A 19,463-nucleotide genomic window follows, 5' to 3' on the forward strand; every position below is an offset into this window, starting at 1 on the left:
CTATCTCCCCCTTTTTTCTTTTTTCTTTCACTGTTCTTAAAGTTTCTATATATATCTTTGGATCTGCTCCTCTTCATCCTCTCTGTTCCTCAAATGTCTAAATCTCAGTCCGAGGATACATCCTCCTCAAGTCCAACCTGGTGGTGTCCCCTCCTCAGGAGGACCCTGTCGCATCCCCCTCCAACTCAGGGCGGCCCTCCGCCCTTTCGCCTCCACCACCCCGATACCGTAGACCTAATTTAGAAGCGATTAGGGCTGCCTATGAAATTCCTAATGACGTACTCTTAGAGCACGTCCCCAAAGTCACTCACTATCCTCATCATATCACACTTGCCACCACCGTTGACCGTCTCCCGCCGAACCACCCATTGAGGCTACATTGTTGGGGTCTATGGCATCATCTGAAGAAGTTACTGTTGAACCTATAGCCCAAAACTAATGTATTTTGTTTTGCCCATTGGGATTAGGCTTGAAACTTGGAATTTGATCCTTATAATATTTCCTTATTGCTCCCAATCATGTTCAAGCTCCATGACCATCTCTTCCCCCCAAGTGGGGTCTTCCGTCGGGAATTCGCCCAAAACTTCGCCATAGCATGAGCCTTCTCCGCGATCTAGATTTGATATTGGATTTCACACGAACTTAACATCACTGCCTATTTCAGCATTCTACCGGACTTTTCAGCCTTCAGCGCTTGCTTGAGGGGCATGTTCGTCACCATCACTACGGAAATGTGCTTCAAAGTAGGGTTTCAACTTTAAGGCCGAGAATATCAACGCCAATGGGTACTTCTCAACTCTGTTGTATCGGGTCTCGGCATCCAACAAGGTTTTGCTTTGGAAGTACACCGGTTTTTCTATCTGTCGACAACCCGGACGAGGACTGAGCTAACTGCGAATTCCGTGACCCCCAGATACAGATACATCTTCTCCCCCTGTTCTGGCCGTGACAACAAAGGAGCCTTGCCCAATTAACTCTTAAATTCCTGAAATGCATCCTCACATTCTGATGTCCATAAGAAATCTGGGGTACTCCGGCCTTAACAATTGATACAACGGCCTGCACTTGTCTGACGACTTCGAAATGAATCTGTTTAATGTCGCGACCCTTCCCGCTAGTCATTATACTTATTTAACGTTTTGAGGATAGGGCATTTCCACCAAGGCTCTTATCTATTCGGGGTTAGCCTCTATTCCCCGATAAGTAACAATGTACCCCATAAACTTTCCTGTGGTCACTCCGAATGTGCACTTCTTGGGATTGAGTTTCAAATTATGTGCCCGCAGTATGCTAAAAGTCTCCCTCAACCCTTCTAAATGCTCTTCCTCCGACATGCTCTTTTCCACTATGTCATCTATGTATATTTCTATTCCCTTTTGGATCTTGCTCTCAAACATTTTTTCTCCCAACCGTTGGAAGATGACCCGCGTTCTTCAAACCAAACAGCATCCTTGTATAACAATAGGTACCCCCTTCCACCATGAAGGATGTCTTCTCCTGATCCGGTCCGTACATCGCGACCTGATTATATCCCATAGATGCATCCATGAACGAAAATATTTTGAATCTTGCTGTTCTATCCACCAACTCATCCACTCGCGGCATAGGATAATTTTCCTTAGGACACTCTAGGTTGACGTTTGTAAAGTCGACACACATACAGACCTTGCAATTTTTCTTCGGTACCGCGACAACGTCAGACAACCAGTCTATGAACTCCACCCCACTTATTATTCCTGCCCCTTTCAACCTTTCAACCTCCTTCCGAATTCCCTCAGCATACTTCGACCTAATGCTCCTCATCTTCTGTCTCACAAGTTTGGCGTCTTCCTTCATGTACAAGCCTGGATCTAACTCGGTGATATCCTCAATTACCCATGCAAAGACATTCTTATTTTTTGACAAAAACTGTACCAACTTACTCTTCCACTCATCCTATAAATTGGATCCTATTGATGTAAATTTCTCCTCCTCTCCTATCCCCAAGTTCATTATTTCAATCTCGTCGAGGGTCTTCGGCTCCATCGACGGTTCCACCTCTTCCTCTATGGCGGTGCATTGCAATTGTTATGCTTGCCTCTTCTTGGGACGTGATGTCTCTCCTTTTGTTTTGCAGACCATACCTTTCATTGTACTATAATGGCTATACTTAGCCACCATCTGATCACCGCAGACTTCATACATCCCTATTGTGGTGGAGAATCGAATCACCTGATAGTATGTAAATGGTACTGCCTTCATCTTGTGGACCCACCGTCTCCCCAGAATCACGTTATATTGCGAGTTTGAATCTACTACCATGAATCGGGTAAACACCGTCACAGGTAGCAAGAGTTCTCCCATGGGCTCCGTCATACTCCCATTAAATCCGTACAAGTTGGTTCGCGGAGTTCGTAGCTGCCTTGGATCGATCCTCATCTCTTTCAAGTCCCCTCTAAATAATAAGTCCACATCATTTCTGCAATCAATCAACACCCTCTTGACCATGTAATTGCCCATCACTACTGTAATGACCAACGCGTCTTCGTGGGGAGAATCAACCACTCTGAGATTCATGCTAGTGAATACAATCTAATCCCCTCTCCCCGCCGACCCTGACTTGGGTTGCGGTGCTCTTGTCACCCAATTGACCTGCCGAATACTCGCAATTCTCCTTATCTTCTCCCTATGGGCGTTGTGACTCAGGACTTCCCCACTGAAAATCACATTAATAGTTCCCAATATCTTCCCCTGAGCTGGCCCTTGCTCCTCATTCTGGGCTTCCGCTATAAACTCTCTCATCATTCCCTTTTCTATCAACCTCTGAATCAACCATTTTAACGCATAGCAATCATTAGTCTCATGATTTCGTACCTGGTGATATGCACAATATGGCTTGTTTGGTATCTCGACCAATTTGTTCCTCGATCCTTCATAGCCTTGAAGATTTTTTATTAACGGCAAGATTTCACTCAATGGTCTATTTAGCGGTGTCTATTCCATCTCGCGGTATGGCTTTCTTTCCCTGTTCTCTCACCGGACTCCCTCCCTGCTTCTTTTAGGCCGCGACGAGTATCCACGATACCCGCTACTCACTCTATCTGACGTCTCTGTCCTCCGGTGATCCCCACTTTTTCTAAAGATAACACTGCCTTCCCTGACTTCCTGAATTCTTTCTGCACTGTGTCATCATACTTTATGTATTTTTCCACTCGGGGATACAAGTCGTGCAAAGTCACAATCTTATTCTTAGCACAGACTTATGCACCCCTGTTCCTGGTCGCAACCCTCTTTCAAACGCTATTACCGCGGTCCTTTCAACCATGTTCTCCACCTTCAACGTCTCGGCCTTGAATCTATCGGCACAAATAATCCCTAATTGATTCCGCGGATTTTTGCCTAATGTTAAAAAAGTCGCGATGTCAACCACACACCTTTTCTGATGTATGAAATGGTCTATGAATGCCTGTTTCAATTCCTGAAAATTATTTATTCTCTTCGATAGCAACCGGTAGTACCAGTCCCCTTTTAAGACTAGCCAGGAACATCATGCACCGCAACCCGTCGTAACGAGTCTCCTGTCAAAGAGGCATATGTTGTCGAAAATGGTGAATGTGATCCGCCGGGTCTCCTTTGCCATCATATCTTTCGAACCGGGGCTGATTGAAATGCTTCGGAACCTCTGAAGCCCATATGGCGTCCGCTAACGAGTTACGGTTCAGACCCGCCACCACTTGACTAACCGCTCCTCCTTGGACTTTTGCCTGCTGAAGATTCGCTTCACGATAATTGTTTATCATCTCTTGAACTTGTTCCACCGTAAGGCCAGTCACCGGGTTCTCAATGAGGTCTAGCCCGCCTTCTTCATTATCTGACTCTTCGCTGGCCTCCTCTCTCGCTTCCTCCTCCTCCCTTTCCCTTTCTTTTCTGAGCGCATCATTCTCCTATCTCAACCTCACAATTTCTTCTTACATCAACCTTATTTCCTCTGACGCTGACCCCGCAGCTGTCTCATCCGCTTGATCTCCCCCTCCATTGCTCACCACCTCCGCCACCGGCTCTTGAACTACCACATTTTTTGGTCTACCTACCCCTCCTCTTCCCTACTGTTGCCATCTTTAAGTTGCTTTAATCTTTCTCCACAGACGGCGCCAAATGTTTTATCCCTTTTTTTCTTCTCACTTTTTTTCTCTCTCTTCCTCTTTTCTCACCCTCTTTAGGTCTCTTTTTTCTCTTCCCCCTTCTCTCTCTGCCTCCTCTTTCTTCTTATACCCCCCTTTTTCTCCCTTAGCCGTCCACCTATCTTCCCACCTCACGGTCTTCTGTCAGCTTCCACATGGCTATTCCATACTGTGGCCTAGGTATTTGCAGTCATGATTCCATACTCCACTGTTCCCTTTCTTATCTTGCACTCACACCCATCCGCCGTCTATCCGAGGCTTCCGCAGATTGTGACAGTTAGAATAAAGAATATGACAACTAAAGATACGTGAAAATAAAATGGAAAGTGATAGATCAAACTAGGGAGGTGATCTTAAAATTTGGTTCATTTAATATTTGAACTAGTTTTCAAACCCGTCTTACGAACGGGTGCCGTTATATTAAATTATTTTAAAAAAATATTAGCAATTGTGTAGAGCTATGAGATATATATGAAAATTATATTAATCACTCATTCAAATTTCTTGCACCACTCTTTATAAAAAGAAAATATCAAATCTTGATAAAACCTATCGACTTCTTTTAGTTGTTAGGTTTAATAATTGAAGTTTTATGAGAATGCTCAATGTGGTGAAGATGATATTAAAACTACTTGAATAGCAATACACTCTCAATCATAATAAAAGAATTATGATAAACACTATTTAAAATGCAAAACTATACTTGTTGAGACATTATATTCCCCCTACAAATAATACAACTATGTTTTGAGGTTAGTTCAATGGATTTGCATTAAGTTTTCGATTTTCTCTTAATTATTCATTGAGGTTACTTCAATGTAGTTATTGCATCTAGTTTCCGATTTTTCATTAATTATTCTTTGAGGTTAGTTCAATGCAGTTGCATCAAGTTTCTGATTTCTCGTTAATTATTCTTTGAAGTTAATTCAGTGCTGTTGCATCAAGTTTATAATTTATCGTTAGTTATTCATTAAGCTTAATTTAGTGCAGTTTCATCCAGTTTTCGATGTTTCGTTAATTATTTTTTGAGATTAGTTCATTGCATTTCCATCCAGGTTCCAATTTCTCATTAATTACTTTTTCAGATTAGTTCAATACATTTGCATCCAGTTTCTGATTTCTAGTTAATTGTTTTTAGTGGTTAGTTCGATGTTCAATGCATTTGCATTTAGTTTCAAATTTTTGGTTATTTATGCTTTGAAGTTAGTTCGACCAGTTACATCAGATTTCTGATTTCTAGTTAACTATTCTTTGAGGTTATTTCAATGCATTTGTATCAAGTTTATGATTTTCCGTTAATTAATCTATGATTTTAGTTAGTTTAATGCAGTTGCATCCAGTTTCTGATTTTCTGTTAATTATTCTTTGATGTTAGCTCAATGTAATTGCATCTAATTTTCGATTTCTAGTTAATTGTTCTTTGAGATTAGTTCAATGCATTTGCATCAAGTTTCCGATTTCATGTTAATTATTTTTTGATATTAGTTCAATGTAGTTGCATCAAATATATGATTTCCTGTTAATTATTCATTGAGATTAGTTCAGTGCAGTTGCATCCAGTTTTCGATGTTTCGTTAATTAGTCTTTGATATTAGTTCATTACATTTGCATATAGTTTCTGACTTCCCGTTAATAACTCTTTGAGGTTAGTTCAATATATATGCATATAGTATTTGATTATTTATGTTTTGAAGTTAGTTCGATGCAATTACATCCGGTTTTTGATTTTTCGTTAACTATTCTTTGAGGTTATTTCAATGCATTTGCATCTAGTTTCTGATTTTCCGCCAATTATTCTATGAGGTTAGTTCAACGCAGTTGCATTCGATTTTTGATTTTTTGTTAATTATTTTTTGAGATTAGTTTAATACATTTGCATCCAATTTTCGATTTCCCGTTAATTATTATTTGAAGTTTGTTTGATGTATTTGCATACCGTTTCCAATTTCCTATTAAATATTTTTCAAGTATTTTCATCTAATTTCTAATTTCTCTTTAGTTATTCTTTGACGTAAGTTTAATGTAGTTTCCAATTTTTAGTTAATTACTTTTTGAGTCTGGTTTATTGTATTTGCATAAAGTTTATGATTTCTTGTTAATTACTTTTTGAGCTCAGTTCAATGTATTTGAATCCAATTTCCAATTTTCTTTTAATTATCCAATGTGGTGTGTAATATCAACTTCAAACAGGACATAAAACTAAATTATGTTTGATTTACTATGTAGGATCATACAAAATTATCTATGAACGTGTGATGTTATATTAATTATTCTGAAAAATATTTGCAACTATATATCCATAACTATTATATATGAATATTATATTGATCACTTATCCAAATTTCTTATAATCTGAAAACCCCACTATCCATTAAAAAAAAGAACTCACCATTGATAAAACCCTTCAACTTTATTTTGTTATTTAATAATAGAAGTTTGATTAAAGTTTTGTGAGATTGCCTAATAAGACGAAGTTCATATTGAAGCTACTTGAATAGCAAGGCGTTCCCAATCATAAGAAAAGAGATAAAATAAACACTATTTTAAATCCAAAACTATACTTATCGAGACATTCCCACAATATATAATACAACTATGTTTTGAGGTTAGTTTAATGCATTTGCATCCAGTTTCTGATTTTCAATTCCGTTATTTAATTTTTGATGTTAGTTCAATGCAATTGCATATAGTTTCTGATTTCCCGTTATTTATTTTTTGAGGTTAGTTCAATGTATTTGCATTCAATTTCCAATTTCATATTAATTGTTTTTCGAGGTCAGTTCAATGCATTTGCATCCAATTTTCGATTTCCCGTTAATTATTCTTTGAGATTATTTTAATGCATTTGCATCCATTTTTTGATTTCTCGTTTATTATTCGATAAGGTTGCATTTGCATCTAGTTTCCGACCTGTTAATTATTGTTTGAGGTTAGTTCAATGAATTTGCATATAGTTTTCGATTTTTCATTAATTATTTCTTGAGGTTAGTTCAATGCATTTGCATCCAGTTTATTTTTTGAGATTAGTTCAATGCAGTTGCATCTGGTTTCCGATTTCCTATTAATTATTATTTAAAATTAGTTCTATGCATTTATATTATGTTCCCAATTTATAGTTAATTTTTCTTTGATGTTAGTTCAATGCAGTTGCATCCAGTTTTCGATTTTCCATTAATTTAATCATTGAGGGTTAGTTCAATGCCTTTCCAACCAGTTTTCGATTTCCCAACAATTATTTTTTTATGTTAATTCGATGTATTTGCATCCAAGTTTTGATTTCCCATTAATTATTCTTTGAGGTTAGTTTAATGCAGTTGTATCCATAGTCCGATTTCCCATTAATTACTTTTTAAGATTAGTTTAATGTTTTCATTTGTATCAAGTTTCCGATTTTCCGTTAAATATTATTTGAGGTTAGTTCGATGCATTTGCAACCAGTTTTCAGTTTCCATTAATTGTTCTTTGCCGTTATTGAAAAAAAAAAAATATATATATATATATATATATATATATATATATATATATATATATATATATATATATATATATATATATATATATTATAAAATTAAAAATTACATTATAGTGTTGAATTTTTTTTTTATAAATTTATAAATTTAATTGGAATATGTCGTAATTTCTGTGGATTTTGAAATTATTAACGATGACTAAATGTCTAAATCCCAAAGTGGATGATGCATTAAATCTATCCAACTTTATTTGTTTAGGCCAATATAGACATATATTGCATACAATACAATTTTATTTGGTCTCCGCTTAGTTTTGGGTGTACACTGTTATTTATTTTATGATTAGTTGACTTTTATTTTTTCCTTTTTTGTCCCAGTCACATGTATTATGGTTAACAAATGTAAAAAGTAAATGTTCAGACAACTCAATTTATTTTTTCATTATATCATTGTTTTTTTATAGAAAGAAACTTTGTTTTGTTAAACTTCACCTAAGATTAGTGTGGAAAATATTCTTTGTAGCGTAAGAGTTTTAGAAAAATCATTTTCGGTAGAAACTATTGTTTTTAGCAATTTAGTTTTTTGTCTCATATTTTTTTGTAATTAGCTATAGTATTTAGGAAAAATTGGAAAATCTGTGAAACTAAATGGGATAGTTTCCTTCTTTATATCATATTTTTTTTCGTAATTAGTAATAGAGTTTAGAAAAAGCTAGTGATTTTTCGACATTAGTCTCATACTTTTTTGTAATTAGTCAAAGAGTTTTACAAATATTAGAGACTCTGTGAATGCTCAAAAAATAGAGCCAAGAGGATACAACTATAATATATATCTAAAGATACTATAAAATAATGCTAAAACAATTGAAAACAACTTTTCAAAGACATGTGTAAAAATTTTATGGAGTGGTCCAGAAATGGGGAAGAAGATGCACCATTCAAGCAGAGATAATCTACAATTTCCAAATAATGAGGGTGGACTAGGCATCCAGGATCCTATTATTTGGAACAAAGCTTCTTATTGTGGACTCATTTACAGAATTTCTTATAAAGAACCTAGTTTTTGGATCTCATGGACATGGACAGAGCACATTAAGGAGAAATTTTTGTGGACAATGGAAGTACCTAGAGACTGCTCATGGACATGGAGCTGTATTTTGAAGCATAGGAAACATGCTAACAAGCTCTTAAAATACAGCATTGCAAATGGTGAGTATACTCTATTATGGCACGACCCATGGTGCCTTGAGGGCCCGCTTCTCCTCTCGCAAGAAATTACAGACCATCTACCATTATCTCTTATGCAAAAGTAAGCTCACTAATCACAAATGGAGAATGGAATCGCTAGTTCACATATTACCAGAGGGAGAAGTCAAAAGTCAAAAGTCAAATTCTTGCTACTAAAATAAATGTCCATTTGCTAGACGATAGAGTGATATGGTTGCCATCTCCATCAGATGTGTTCACTTCCAAAGCAGCTTATAATGACCTTAGAAAGAAAAGAAGAAGTCTCGACTGGTGTAAGATGGTGTGGGGAAAACTGGTGTTGCCGAAGCATTCTTTCAATGGATGGCATTTGTTCTCAAGAATCTTACCTACTCAAGATCGATTAAGGCATAAGAAAGTCTTGAATTCTTCTCAGTGCTGTTTTTGCAATTGTGAGAGAGAAAACTCAAAACATTTGTTTTTTTACTGTCATTTCTCTTCAATTGTCTGGGCAAGAGTGAAGCAGGCTTTGGGATTGGGTAGCAGTGTGAAGAGTTCAAATGAAGAATGATGCTGCATTATCAATCACTGCAGAAAACAATCTCCCAAAGCTGAAGTCTACAGAGCATATGTGAATGCAACTATAGGCTATCTTTGGTCAGAAAGGAATAGTAGAAGATTTCAAAATCACTCGGTAACATGGCAAAATCTTGCTAACACCATTATGCATGACATGAAACTCTATCTCAGCATCAAGATAGACTCACTACTTGATACCGTGGAGATCAAAGCTTTACTCACACGACTCGATATACAAGTTAAGTACAAGAACAAGACTCCTCTTCTCTGTAAGTGGAAACTGCCACCCTCGGGGTTCATTAAACTCAATACGGACGGATCTGTAGCTGAACAGCGGGTTGGCTATGGTGGCTTAACGATTGATCAAGAAGGAAATGTGATATTCACATACTCAGGGGGAGGATATTGAAGGTCAATTCTTTAATAGAGGTTGGTCTCACCATGTGTCAGGAAAATGACCTAAATAAAATACAAGTATGCTCAGATTCCCTACATGCAATTCAGAGTCTAAATGGCAAAGAGAGAGCCCCATGGTACTGCATGGACATTGTAGGTTCTATACTTAAGCTTGTAACTCATTTTCTTGAGGCCAAATTTTGTCATGTTTACAGGAAAGTGAACAGTAGTGCTGACTACTTAGCTAGCCTATCTTCTTCCGCTCAAGAGCAATGTACATGTAATATCCCCCTCTAGATTCTACACTAGCAGAGATTGTAGCCACTGATGTAAGAGGGAAGGTTTATCTCAGATTCTAATGCAGGTAAGCTGAACCCGATTAATTCTTCAAAAAAAAAACTTTGCGCTTTGTTTCTTGTTTTAGCTAAAGGTGTCGTTGGGATCTTTCAAGAATGATATGTGCTTCTCAAGTCAAAATGGTTTCCCCCGTTGAAATGGTTTTCCATACTATTCACAGAAGATGGCAGCTGTGTTTATTTCCTATGATTGGATCATGAGGATATTGAATATCCTAAATGTAAAAACGGCGTTGCTTTCCTAGAGTCGAAAGCCTAAAGAGTGCGATTATCAAATGGGTACCTCTTTACAATCTACCCGTCAAGTTGTTTTCCAACCTTGAAACGGTATATGCCAAGAACCTTTAAATGTCTACCTGGCCTTGCGCTGAAGCTCAATACAGTCTCATCTTTGCCTCGAGTTTTTTTAGCTACATGTTACTACGATAATGACATTGCAACGTTGCATTACTAAACTTGAGCACGGACCCAGGAGTTTTGTGTACTCAAGTAAAAAATTCAACAACCAAAAATTTCTTTAGTCTCATGTTAATAAAAAATAAAAATCACATACAAACAAGTAACGAATAATTTCGTAAAATCTTGAGGACACAAAAAATAGAAGGCTCAATTCAAGTCAGAAATTCAACAACAAAAATTTATTTAGTGTCATGATAAAAAAAATCACAAATTAACAAATAATTTCTTTCAATCTTGAGGACACCAAAAATAAGAGGTTCAATCTTGAAGACACCAAAAATAGAAGGTTCAAAACATATAACTATCCTGCCCATACACATAAAAAATAGAAGGTTCAGTATAAACATATTAGTATCCTTCCCATACACATAAATAGGTTCAGTAGAAACATATAAGTATCTTGCCCAGGGGGTTAATTCTAGCTCACCCTAAAATCTATATATGTGTTAAGAGAGGCGTGGGCCTCATGTGGTTGCACACTATTAATCCCATATGTGGCACCTCCTAATATATTTATGTTTTTGTGATTTTTGTATTTTGGAGAGAAAGTTATCTAGTTCTATATAATATAAGGTTTTAGACCGGGTCATATGGCCGGAATCATTTTTAAAATTCACAGCCTATAAATTTTTGCTAGAAATTCAATAACGGATAATTATTAGCATAATTTTTTAGAATTGATTTAGATAATGAGCTACAAAACCCATTTCAAATTTGACAAACAGCAAATTACTAAATAAATGTTCCGCCACCCATACACAGTAGCACCACCATCCACATTAGAAGAGTGACATCTTACTCCTAATCTTCTAAATGCTAAAGAACAAAACCTAGGCAAGCATTGGAACTCAATTGCATCTAAACTCTAAAGCACACTAGAAGGTGCTACATCAAACCAAAAATTCTCTTTCTGATCAATTAACCTCCAAGACTATGTTTAGTTGCTAGTCTCCTCCTCCATATCTACCTCGTTGTTGATATCAACATCATGTTCCTCCACATCCAAGTGCTCCACATCTACGTCTTCATCCTCACCATTGTGCTGCATAAGCAAAAAAGCATTTAATAAATAGAAATTATTTATTGGTAGGTCAAAATCCAAATTGGAAAGCCCCTATAATTTTGGGACACCAAAAGGCTTGCATGAGAGTGATAATTTGAGCAGTACAAAGGTTTGAATGAGCACAAATGCACAATCATGGGGTTAAGGCAGTTTTCCTCGAAGTTACTTTATAAATCTCTAGCAAATTTCCACTTGGATTAGTGAAAACAAATTGGACCTTAACTACAAAATAAATTGGTGGAAATAGATTTCCTCTTGAATCAGTGAAAGACAAATTGGACCTTAAACTACAACCAATTAAATTGGTGGAAATAACCTAAAACTGAAAACAGATTGCCAATAGCAAAAGGGGATTAACCTGCTTGTATGCACTTTTGAGGGATGGTGGTAATGGAGGTGGGGGTGGCAGACAAGGCAGGGATGCTCTCTCTCTTCTAGTATTTTTCTCGTAAACAGTAGCAGCAGCATCCACCAATTCAATCTTCTCCTCTACTTCAATAGCTTCGATGTGTTCATCAACAGCATGAGCTGCCATACAAGTTGGATGCAAGACATGCCCTGATTCCAAACCCTTGACCTAGAGATGCCAACAAAAACTGTTGAAAGTCTTTTCTTTATTTATTTCTCTTATGTTATACGAAACAAGTTTTGAAAGGAAGAACAAAATGATAAATAAAAATATAAAAAATATAAAAATATTGTTGTTTTTGAAAGTTTTGAAAGCATTCCAGAAGATGAAATATAAAAAATGAAAAAATAGAAAATATTAAAAACATTAAATGAATACCAAGAGAAGGGCAAAAGATAAAAATACCTTTTCCATAGGAGCAATACCAAGAGAATCATTCTTTCTCCGCTTATTGTTGTTTTCCTCATTTGCACCAGCCCTCAGACCATTGCCTCCCATCAGGACTTTGTTCGGTACATCAGTGTCCTTGCAGTAATTATCTGACCTGGTAGCAACTAGATCCACCTGAGCAAACTTTTCTGATACAGGTGCTCGTACCAACAATTTCCTTGAATTTGCTGAGATAAGCAAAAAAATAATTAGCCAATGAAACAGATGGTTTACATCATGCATGACACGACATCTACAACAAAACCAATAATTTAGAGCCAATACAGCTTAGCAAATTATAAGCACCAAAACATGAAAATTATGCAACAATAATAAAAGAATAGAAAAGGATCCATCCAAAACCCATTCTTTGGATCGATAGAAAGCATACTCATTAAGACAAAAATCAAGGGAAAGAACAGAAATAAAGCAACGGTATATGAGATTCCGAATGCAGCAAACACCCTATGAACTCACACCTCTTACATTACAATGAAATGGAAAACCAAATATTCAACCGGAAGCAACTCATTTACATGTAAAAAATACAAACGGTGTTTGGACCGCCGTTTTAAGATATATACTCTTCATGGTCAAAGTGTTTATCTGAAAAAATGAATTACACTCGTGAAGATCAAAAGAAAACTACGGAGTGTGAGGTGCTAGAGAATTATAACCGACAAATATTTTTGCACGAAAAATACTCATTTATTCATTTAATAATTACTTAAAGCCTGTTTATCGTAAAATACGTTTGCTAATCGAGGAGAGACCAGTTGCTAGCAGACTCTCGCGGTCTCGCCGCAAATCTCTCTCCAGGATAGTGTCTATTGTCTTCTCACTTAGTTTCTTATACTAGTAAGTAATTATTAAAAAAATCAGAGGCCAAACATCCCCTAATCTTTTTATATCCTTCTTTTTATTCTATAAGAACAGCATGCACTAAATAGATGGAAAAGGTACAGAGAGAAGATAGGTGGAGACATAGTATCAACATAGAATAAAGAAAACTGAATAATCACCCAATGTAGAAAACTATATCTAATCATTGGAAAACATTCCACTTAATGAAATGGCTCAAAAGGAACCCATAGAATTTCAGAGTGCCACATCCAAATAATAAAAAACTTCAAATTGAGATGATGGCAACGTTGATCTATTCTTAAAGAAAGGCACTTTCTTGTTCACTTTCCCAAAAGGATAACACATAAGGATCAGAACACCTATTTCTTGGAATTGATTTACTGCAATACTATACAGATACAACATTTCAACTTTTGCAACATTGAAGTCTTTTCGCAAACAAGCTTGAACAATGAAAGGGAGATTACAAAAACATTTTGATACCAATTCTTTTGAAATTGTTTGAAACTTCACATTGATGAACTAATTCCAAGGCTATCAGCATAAAAATAAACTAATAATACCAAAAAGATGGTGATACATAAGGAATCAGTGAAACTGAGACTCTGAACACCAAGAAATTGCAGAAACAGACGGTGATGGAAAAGGCATGACGTATTTCACATGATAAAACCTTCAAACCTATCAAAAGCATAATAAGCAGTCAAATGAAGGGTTAGTTAGGGATCCCCCCCCACCCCACACACACACACACGGATTATCCCTAACTAACCCTTAAATGAAACAAGCCAAGAAGTACAATGATAGGAAAAGAACATGTCAAGCATAATACAAAAAAAAATAGACATATATGTATAACAAAACATACTTAGACTCATAAAACCTAATTCCAAAATAAAGCAACAAAGTATATGAAACATAACAAATTACCATTACAAATAATCAAGGGGAAACATGACACAAGAATACAAGATCTCTTTTAGATATAATTTTGAAATATGATAAAGCTAACAAATAAGCTGTTTTTATGTCTTACCTGTCTTAGCTTCTTCACTCGCTTCATAACTGATCCGAGTTCTTTTCTTGCTTGGAGAAGGCAGATTACGTCGTGCATCTCTTGGGCTCAAGCCGTTATCACCATAAGGTTCTCCATCACTCGCAACATTGACGCTTGAATCTTCGTCAATAGCATTTGGTCTTGAAGCATTAGAACTAAGCTGATCCCCCAACCTCTGAAGCCGAGCTTGTGACCTTTACATGTGTTTGTTCACATGAAAAAAATATATTATGGGACTTCTACCGGGAAGTGAGGGTGTTGGCTTAATTTATGAGGTGAACAATATGGAACCTGAAGACCGAGTATAGAATTAATACTTGCCTCTTCAGTTCCTCTTGTGCCTTCGAGTACCGAGTGTGTACTTTTATGACCTTCTTAATTGTCGAATTCAGCCTAAAGTTATACACCACAAAATAAGTATCAGAAGAACTTCACAAAATATAAAAAAATTAATATAATTAATATAAAAAACGGCATCAACAATAACTAAATGAAATAGATGTACCATGAACACTTATTTTCCATTCACGAATACCTTTTACAATCTTCTTGCTCTTTGTTCAATTGGGTTTCAAGCTCCTCAACTTTAAAAATAAGGCCGTCAGCTTCTTGGATCTTCATCTCCAGGTGGATCTTAAAACAAAACAAGTAAGCCTGCTTAGCTCACCACTAAGTTGATGCTCAGCATTTGGCCATGTCCAAAACAGAACAATGTAGAATGAAGGCCCATTGCTAAATGTAAATACTCAAAATATAAATCTAAGCATGTTATATGTGAATGATTTTGAACGAGACATTACATGCACAGGCATGTAGTCAGAAGAACTTGCAAAAGAAAGTCTCAGGGAAGAAAAAATTTCAAAAAAAAAAGAATCAAAGAAATTATCAAACCGTAATGGTAAGGAAAACCTAAGGCAGCACAGTACTGCACAAAAGTTGAAATTCAATCAAGGATATGATATATCTAAGGACCAAAATTCATTGGCTTGTGGCCATTAGCATTTTCCTCCTACATGTGTTAATAGTTGTAGCTCCTGTTCAGTGTTTACAATATCTGCAATGTTGTTCAAAGCTAGCTCGAAGCTGCAAATTATATTTCACATATAATGTTTACATATAAATTTATTCGACAAATATGTGACATATTTTAAGCATAAATATTGTAGCTAACGGATAGATGTTCTACCTTACATGTCAAACTAATAACAGCTTATCCAATGGGTCTCAATAATACCTTCTTGAGTATCTACAATTAGCCAATATTGGAAGTAATGAGAGAGAGAACTAAGGCTGAAAATTTTTGTTTGCTTTACCCAATATTAACTTGGGGCTTAGCTTTCGCTACATAAAACACAACTTCAACTCGTGTAAGTCTCAACCTACTCTATTGGTGTACTATGCATGTCAGTAGAGGGTAAACAAAGAGGAAAAAATAAAGATACTATAAAAAAGTGGCAAAAAGACAACGAGCCATTTGGCCAATTGCCATGGACAGATGGACTCTTCATGCTTTTATTTAATTCTCAAAATTCATAGTAACATCAATCATTATCAAATGTTTTTATCTAACTTAAGTTTGTCCTCTTGCAAATTGGTAGCCTAGTTCTTCAATAGATATATGTATTTCAAAAATCATAAAAGATAATCTGAAATAGAAAATAAATTCGGAATCAATGGGTACATGCACTAAGAGGCATGCCGGAGGCAGCCCAGCACCTATAAGTGCCAAAAACTGCTTATTTTGGGAAATATCGCAGGGGTGTTTGTAAGCATCAGCACCTAATATAGTAATACACTGAGTGTAAGTAATGGAGACCATTAAATTTATTCCATGCCTAATACATTTAAATTTCTTCCACACACACACACACACACACACACACACACACACACACACCTCTCACCTCCAGTGCACACTTCCGATTATCAAGCATGTCAACATCCAATTGTACTTGATTTAGCTGCAGAGGATATTCATAGACCACAAAAACATGGGTAGCAAATAATAAAATTAGTATATCAACTTTCGAAGCCATAGCTTCAATCAATGTTGAACATCTAAATGTTCCTCTCACCTTTAGTAGAAATAACATACCTGATCTTCAAGCTCATCTTTGGCACTAGACGACACAAGCTTCCTTCCTTTATACCCATCACTCCCATCAGAGACCCTAACACTTCCAGAAATATCACTTTGCCCATCCACATGTTGCTTCATTCTATGTCTTCTCTCACTAAAAAAAAAAAAAAAGAAAAACATGTATGTACTTGAACAACAAATGAAGCCAAGACAAGACAAGACATATCTGTACAGACCACGAAGCCAAGACATATCCCTACAGACCACAGACTGATAGCATCAAAGAAGACCTCGCATACTACTGCTCACTTGTGGCACATCATTAGTCTCTCCCCCCACACTAAGAATAAGTGAACAACATAGAGATAGGGACTGTCTATTTAATTTAAATTCACTAATGAAAGTAAAGCATGGTGAAGTTACTCACATATATTTCCAATAACAGTGATCAAATTTCATCATATCCTAACTAAAATGTTTTTGATCTTATGATGTCCCCAGAATGGGAAATGAGCAAACAGCTTCTGTGTCTATAAATAGAGTTTGCATAAACACTGAGCTTGTTGGTAGGTTATATTCTATGAAAAACTCAGCTATCTCAACATATTTCATCACCTCATAAACTGAAAATAGTTTCCAATGTTTTAGACATATTACCTTCTACTAGGAGATCGTGAAGGATTGTATCCTGCAAAGAAGATAACAAAAGAGTAATCATCAAACAAGATTAGGGTAAAGTGGGAAACCAATAAGATGAAGGAAACTAAGTTAGTTTAACTAACACTGACAAAATGGCTTGGACTCTATGTACAAAATACTCCTGAATCTAATGTGTAGAAACTTCTATATAAGGCATAAAACAGAAACACAATATCATAAATCATGAGTCATGCCCTTGGTCTGAAAACTTCTTGGGAATACAGACAAGTTGTCATTTACCACAAAATGGTATAACCATATAAGCCCCAGCATTTGAATCTCTTACGGTATCCTATGGTTTATTATATAAAAGCATAACAAACTTTGATGAAAACAATTTCAATAACTGTAAAATAGTAATTACCCCTGTCATAAGAAAGTTGCTTTTGACCATGCAATGCATGTCGTCCCCTAAAATCTCTCCCTGGAGAATATCTTCGTTGGGGAGAATGCCTTCTCTCAAGCTTATCCCTCAGGTCAGTGCCTCGATAATCCCGTCTACCTGCAATGAGCAAAAAGAAACAACAATATTTCCAATAGGGGAGAGAAGCTTTCACATCACAATAAACAAACACAACATCCAACTGGCGAGCCGACATATATATACTATAAGAGAATATGCTTACCATTCCATTAAAATAAAAACACAGATAAACTTGATAACGACCTCCTTACCATTTCCAATGGGACTAGGGAGGTTAACGACCTCGTGAAAGTGTATGATATTGGAATAAGCTTCATTGAAATAATATCACCGAGAAATTCCTTCAAATATTAAAGAAGCGAATAATAGTGGATAGTTCACAAGCCTGCCTCCTTGACAATATGAATGATAACTAAAACCTCAAAATAGAGATTCTCCTCGGTGTCAAGAAACAATTTATAATAGCTTTTGCAATGCAGAAAAGTGGTCAATGTATACCACATCTTGATATAGTGATCGGCCATTTTTCTCCATATAAGAATTCTTCCATTCTGTGAGTGAAGGAAGGCCCATAGATGAGACGATTGCATGTGCTCCACAGTCATATGAACATCAGAATATGCTACAAGATATGTTATACATCCACTGCATCCGCTAGTGATTCAGAATACCATGCACTGTCATATATCTCGAGAATGCCGTATATAAGCTCCATCTAATTCATGGAAGCATTATCATAACACCAATCACGCCATAAATGATAGTCCACCAGGGAAAGGACGTCATATACGTAACAAGAAACACTTGTATAAGGTCCTTCAAGTGCCAAAAGATATCAATATCTCACTCAACATAAACTTGTAACAATGAGTGAAACTTCCATGCTATCGATTATACTAGAGATAGAGGCGGAAAGAAATTTTGATGATACTCCACAAAGATTCTCTCACATAGATTCTGTACCATCTTTCACCTATGAAGACCTCTGCATTTAACTCATTTAGAATAAAAAGACAAATGAAAGTGTTCATCTGCAGAAAATGGTACCAACCCCTCAATCAACAATGACAAGATTTCCACGGGAATAAAATACAGAAAGTTACAAGATAATACCCAATTTATCACAAACTAAGAATAATAAATCTTACAAGATTTGTTCAAGAAACTATCGTAAGTACAGCAAACCATTTTTACACAGTATCGAAACTTATTTATCAACTGAAACCCTATAACACTTTATTTTACTACCTTATTTCCTACCAATACAATAATGTATTATCTATACCACCTACAAAACCATTTCTTATAAGGACATGTTATTTTGCTCCATTTGCTTTTATTTGGCACACTAAAGTGCCATGCTTTCACACTTTCTCCTACAACCATTCAATCCATAGTTTTAACTAAAATAAAACAAGCCCATCATCGTAAAAACAAATATTTCAGATAAAATACAATAAATAAACAAGCTTGCATGTAAAACTAACAAAAAATGGTATTTACTCACCATTAAAAGAAGCGGAAGCGGAAGCGGAAGCAGTGAAGCGACGAAGTTCAGCATCACCATGAGCAAATGAACAGCTTTGACGATTACATCCTCCTTTTTCATATAAGATACAAATTTTTGTCTTGAACAATTTTTTCTCCACCATTTTTTTTCTCTTGCTTCAATTTTTCAAAAACTCAAGTTCTATTGTGATAAAAATACAAAAATTTCGGTTGAAATGTTCGATATTTTGAAGTACCGTTATGAGTTGGCAGCTCGATATTATATATTTCGAATTTTTTTTGGGATGAAAAGTTGGGACGACAC

General features: G+C 36.1%; 1 protein-coding gene across 1 annotated transcript; it reads right to left on the bottom strand.

Annotated features, from left to right (window-relative positions):
• Nucleotides 1-11,338: 11,338 nt before the first annotated feature.
• Nucleotides 11,339-19,391, bottom strand: LOC147477590 (Zinc finger C-x8-C-x5-C-x3-H type family protein). The gene is made up of 11 exons (XM_086581837.1): nucleotides 19,158-19,391; nucleotides 17,591-17,728; nucleotides 17,185-17,215; nucleotides 16,543-16,681; nucleotides 16,352-16,408; nucleotides 14,983-15,080; nucleotides 14,769-14,840; nucleotides 14,427-14,641; nucleotides 12,503-12,714; nucleotides 12,047-12,265; nucleotides 11,339-11,667 (listed from the first exon to the last, which is right to left on the bottom strand). The coding sequence occupies exons 1-11, from the start codon at nucleotides 19,300-19,302 to the stop codon at nucleotides 11,563-11,565; spliced, it is 1,431 nt and encodes a 476-aa protein (XP_086437963.1). The 5' UTR covers nucleotides 19,303-19,391; the 3' UTR covers nucleotides 11,339-11,562.
• Nucleotides 19,392-19,463: the final 72 nt, after the last annotated feature.

Source organism: Coptis chinensis, chromosome 9, assembly GCF_015680905.1.
Source record: "Coptis chinensis isolate HL-2020 chromosome 9, ASM1568090v1, whole genome shotgun sequence".
NCBI lineage: Eukaryota > Viridiplantae > Streptophyta > Magnoliopsida > Ranunculales > Ranunculaceae > Coptis > Coptis chinensis.

Excerpts from the sequence above, each read along its gene's own strand:
- LOC147477590 (XM_086581837.1), bottom strand. The coding sequence starts at position 19,302 with ATGGTGGAGAAAAAATTGTTCAAGACAAAAATTTGTATCTTATATGAA. Across the intron at positions 17,729-19,157 it reads CGCTTCCGCTTCTTTTAATG|GTAGACGGGATTATCGAGGC; the intron begins GTGAGTAAATAC and ends TGCTCATTGCAG. Across the intron at positions 14,642-14,768 it reads GCACAAGAGGAACTGAAGAG|GTCACAAGCTCGGCTTCAGA; the intron begins GCAAGTATTAAT and ends ACACATGTAAAG.